The 4,128-nt window shown below is 37.7% G+C and overlaps 1 protein-coding gene across 1 annotated transcript; it reads left to right on the top strand.

Moving 5' to 3' along the window:
• Positions 1 to 313: 313 nt before the first annotated feature.
• LOC112516274 (ABC transporter G family member 11-like) lies at positions 314 to 3,871 on the top strand. Its single transcript, XM_025123290.1, has 9 exons — positions 314 to 566; positions 892 to 971; positions 1,082 to 1,546; positions 1,651 to 1,737; positions 1,829 to 1,945; positions 2,029 to 2,226; positions 2,425 to 2,511; positions 2,609 to 3,221; positions 3,729 to 3,871. The coding sequence occupies exons 1-9, from the start codon at positions 314 to 316 to the stop codon at positions 3,869 to 3,871; spliced, it is 2,043 nt and encodes a 680-aa protein (XP_024979058.1).
• Positions 3,872 to 4,128: the final 257 nt, after the last annotated feature.

Here is a 4,128-nt window from a genome sequence, read left to right as displayed (position 1 = left end):
GTTTAGGTTTAGTTTCAAATTGTTAATCGTTTTAGGTTTAACTCATTTTTGTTCTTAACATATATAATCTGTTATCTCCTTTATGCAATTAATCAAAAGTTTTGGATGTAGCAGGGTCTCCAAAAAATTGGAACGTAGCTGTATCTAGAGAATAAGATAAGTGTCCATCAACTGCAAGTCTTGACACTTCCTATGCTCTTATTTATATGTAACCGCCCAGTACTCTTCTCACTATGTAGCAAACTACGTACTGATCAAGAGTCTCTCCCTCAAAATCTCTTTGAAGTACTATATACTTTATCTTTGATCTTGAATGGGTACTTTTGTGCATAACAACGAAATAAGCCCTGAACCAGATGGAGGAGTCGTCAAGGATGAGTCCGTTGTGACGAAGAAGAGGGGGACTGGAGCATACTTGACATGGGAAGATCTCGGCGTAAGTGTGGGCAAAGAGGGATGTACATCCATACTTACTGGTGCCACTGGTTACGCTAAACCAGGAGAGATCGTTGCCATCATGGGTCCTTCTGGCTGTGGCAAGTCCACTCTCCTTGATTCTTTGGCTGGTATGCTGTTATAAACCAAATCACTTTTACATTACTAACTAATACTTGTTTCCATATTCAATTTGCTTGTTTATGTTTTCAGTTAGTTTCTGTTGATATTGACATGATATCATACAGATTACTCCCTTGGAGATACCATATATAATGTTTTGTTGTGTGGCACTGTATTTTTAGAACTACAATTATGATATAAATTTGCTGTACACCCTTAAAGGTTAAATGGCACCACCTTTTAAAGGATTTATGGGTCTGCTTCTGCTTTGGGGCACAAAAGTAGTAGCACCATGTTATATGCGATGCCATTTTTACGTGTGTACAATTGCAGGGCGATTGGCTTCGAACACAAGGCACGCAGGAAGAGTTCTAATCAACGGATGTAAACAAAGGCTTACGTATGGCACTTTGGTACGAAGCTATCCTTTGGTGTCAATCACTTTTACATTCATTTACTTAAGAAGCATTTCCAACACAAGTAACTAACTGAAGTAGAGATTTTGAAAATTTATATGATGTAGGCATATATGACTCAGGAACAAGTTTTAACATGGACTCTAACTGTTAAAGAAACAGTCTACTACTCAGCTGAGCTTCAACTGCCTAAGTTGATGCCAAAATCAGAGAAGAGGGAGAGAGCTGATAGAACTATAAGGGATATGGGGCTCCAAGATTCTATGAACACAAGAATAGGAGGGTGGGGGATTAAAGGACTCAGCGGTGGTCAAAAGCGGCGCGTAGGCATCTGCTTACAACTCTTAACACACCCCAAGCTTCTCTTGCTTGATGAGCCTTTGAGTGGTCTCGATAGTGCAGCGTCGTACTACATCATGAACCGGATTCTTAAACTCACTCAACAATACCAGATGACAGTTGTTGTAGCCATCCATCAACCTAATAGTCATGTTTTTGGGCTTTTCAACAATCTTTGTCTTCTCTCTTTGGGGAAGACAATATACTTCGGTCCTACTTTTGCAGCAAATCAGGTTATACATATCTTCATCTTATGATCATGAAAGATATATACATATATTAACAATTAGATATCATAAAGAAACATGAATGTAACTATTCTTGTTGTGATCATCAGTTTTTTGCAGTGAATGGCTTTCCATGTCCAGATCTACAAAATCCTGCTGATCATTATCTCATAACTATCAACACAGATTTTAATGAGGTAAGTTAATTATAACTGTTCGATATTTGTCAAAATTCATGTTAATTGTTGATTCAACTGTTCGTTTTTTTTTTCTTTTTCCCACACTTAGGAACCCGTTTGTGGAGAGAATCCTGTTGAGCAAGTAATCGATGTACTTGCTGAATCGTACAAGTCATCTGGGATATATATGGAAGTAAGAGGTGAAATTGCTACACTAAATGAAGAGGTAAATGATTTTCAATGTTCTTTCATAAAACCAACGTTTACATTACGTACAGCAGAAGATGATGAAAGTTGTGGTTTTCGAAGGTAGGAGGCCTAGTTGATGGAAAAAGAAGCTTGCAAGCCAATTTCATTACACAGTGTCTGGTGCTAACTGAAAGATCATTCATAAACATGCATCGTGATCTAGGATACTACTGGCTGCGACTTTTCATATATATCGGGTTGGGTTTTGCATTAGGATCACTCTTCCACGAAATTGGTTCCGGATTTGGATCCATCAATGTAAGTTTTACTTTCGAGGTGAAACAACTTTAAACAGCATATTTTTTGCATATTTTCACCACAAAAAACCTTTCGCAATGCGAAAATCTGTAGTCAATATAGAAGAAACTGACATAAAAAACATTTATTTTCTTGTGTTGTTTCCAATCATCTACGTGTAAGTATTGTACGCAGTTAGTTATGGTTCTTATGGCACAGGCTAGGGTTTCAATGGTCGTGTTTGTTTCTTCATTCCTGCCCATGTTAGCTATCGGTGGCTTCCCTTCGTTCATGGAGGAAATGAAGGTTGGTTGATACATCTTATGTGTTCTTGAAAGAAAAAAATATACTTGAACCAATTTCATTTGATAAGAAGTATATTTATAACTGTGCATCTATGTAGGTTTTCCAATGGGAAAGATTAAGCGGGCATTATGGGGTTGGATCTTTTGTTATCAGCAATGCCATCTCTTCAATACCTTACCTACTTGCCATTTCTTTAATCCCAGGAGTTATTGCTTACTCACTCATGGGACTTCAAAGAGAACCCAAACAATTCACCTATTTTGCATCAGTCATCTTTGCATCAATGTTACTAGTTGAATCTCTCATGATGGTCGTAGCTGCCATTGTGCCAAATATGCTCATGGGAATCATATCCGGTGCTGGAATCCTAGGATTGATGGTACTAGGTGCAGGATACTTTCGGTTGCCAAACGAAATACCTGATGTATTCTGGAGATACCCATTGTACTACATTTCCTTCCACAGGTATGCATTACAGGGTTTGTACAAAAATGAGTTTGGAGGGCTTAAGTTCCCTGAGTACCAAGGAGGTCCTCCTACCGTTGATGGTAAGATTATATTGACGGGTACATTGCACATCGAGATGGGATACTCTAAGTGGATTGATCTTGGAATCTTGTTTGGTATGGTGGTTTTATATAGGATAATACTCTTCTGTACCATTAAGACAATAGAGAGGGTGAAGCCTATTCTTCGAGTTTTCATGTCTGGTTCTACTTTTAGAAACTAGAAATGCTTGTACCCAATTACCCCATTCGATCTTTTGTTTCAGATTCTATCTATCTTCTGTTTCACGAGTTATATTGTCATTCAACAATTAATTGCTACTTTGATAATTTTCGTGTTCCTAAGCTTGGAGGGATGTTCCAAAGGACTTTAAATACCCCCCAAAGTCATGTTATTGAGTAGAGTTGAAATTATTGAAGTTAATAGCAACTAAAGTTGATCAGCTTTGTCAGAGACCTTCCAGCCTAGTGGTAAAGGCTTGGGCATGGCATAGTCATGAACCCGAGTTTGAGCCCTGGGAGTGGAGTGTTGACGACATTTAAGTGGGGCCATGTTTAGCCTCCAAATTTGCCGGGGATTAGTCGGGTTTTGGCCCGGACACCCGTACAAAAAAAAAAAAAAAAAATTGATCAGCTTTGCGCCTACTCGCACTATATCACCTTCTCGAATGTTCTCAGTTCCGTTACATAGACCAAATAATACAATGCAAGCAAATCGTTTAAAGTCGGATATCAAAGGAGATGATAACTCCAAATTCTTTTACAATACCATTAAATGGAGAGAGATGAAGAACAATATATATGGCTTATCTATTTACGATATTTGGAATGATGATGTTGGTGAAATTAAGTAATCTAGACTTGGATTTAATGGTGGTTAAAGTTAAACAGTTATGACAAGTTACTATTTACATTAAGCAGTCACCCTTGAAAGGTTGTGATGGTTCATGTTGTGTATATATATGTGTGTAAACGTGTTCTATAAATAGTGTTGTTCTTTGTCTCCAAAGTCAAAGAGATTTTACCACTAAACATGGTATGTTTTGTGGAAGCCATGTTTTTTGGAAAGCAAAATCATTACCATATTTTGTGGCTTTACAAATTGAATTAG

Source organism: Cynara cardunculus, assembly GCF_001531365.2.
Source record: "Cynara cardunculus var. scolymus isolate 2C chromosome LG 8, CcrdV1, whole genome shotgun sequence".
Lineage (NCBI taxonomy): Eukaryota > Viridiplantae > Streptophyta > Magnoliopsida > Asterales > Asteraceae > Cynara > Cynara cardunculus.
The sequence above is the reverse complement of the archived record's forward strand: the minus strand, read 5'-3'. Positions and strand labels throughout refer to the sequence as shown.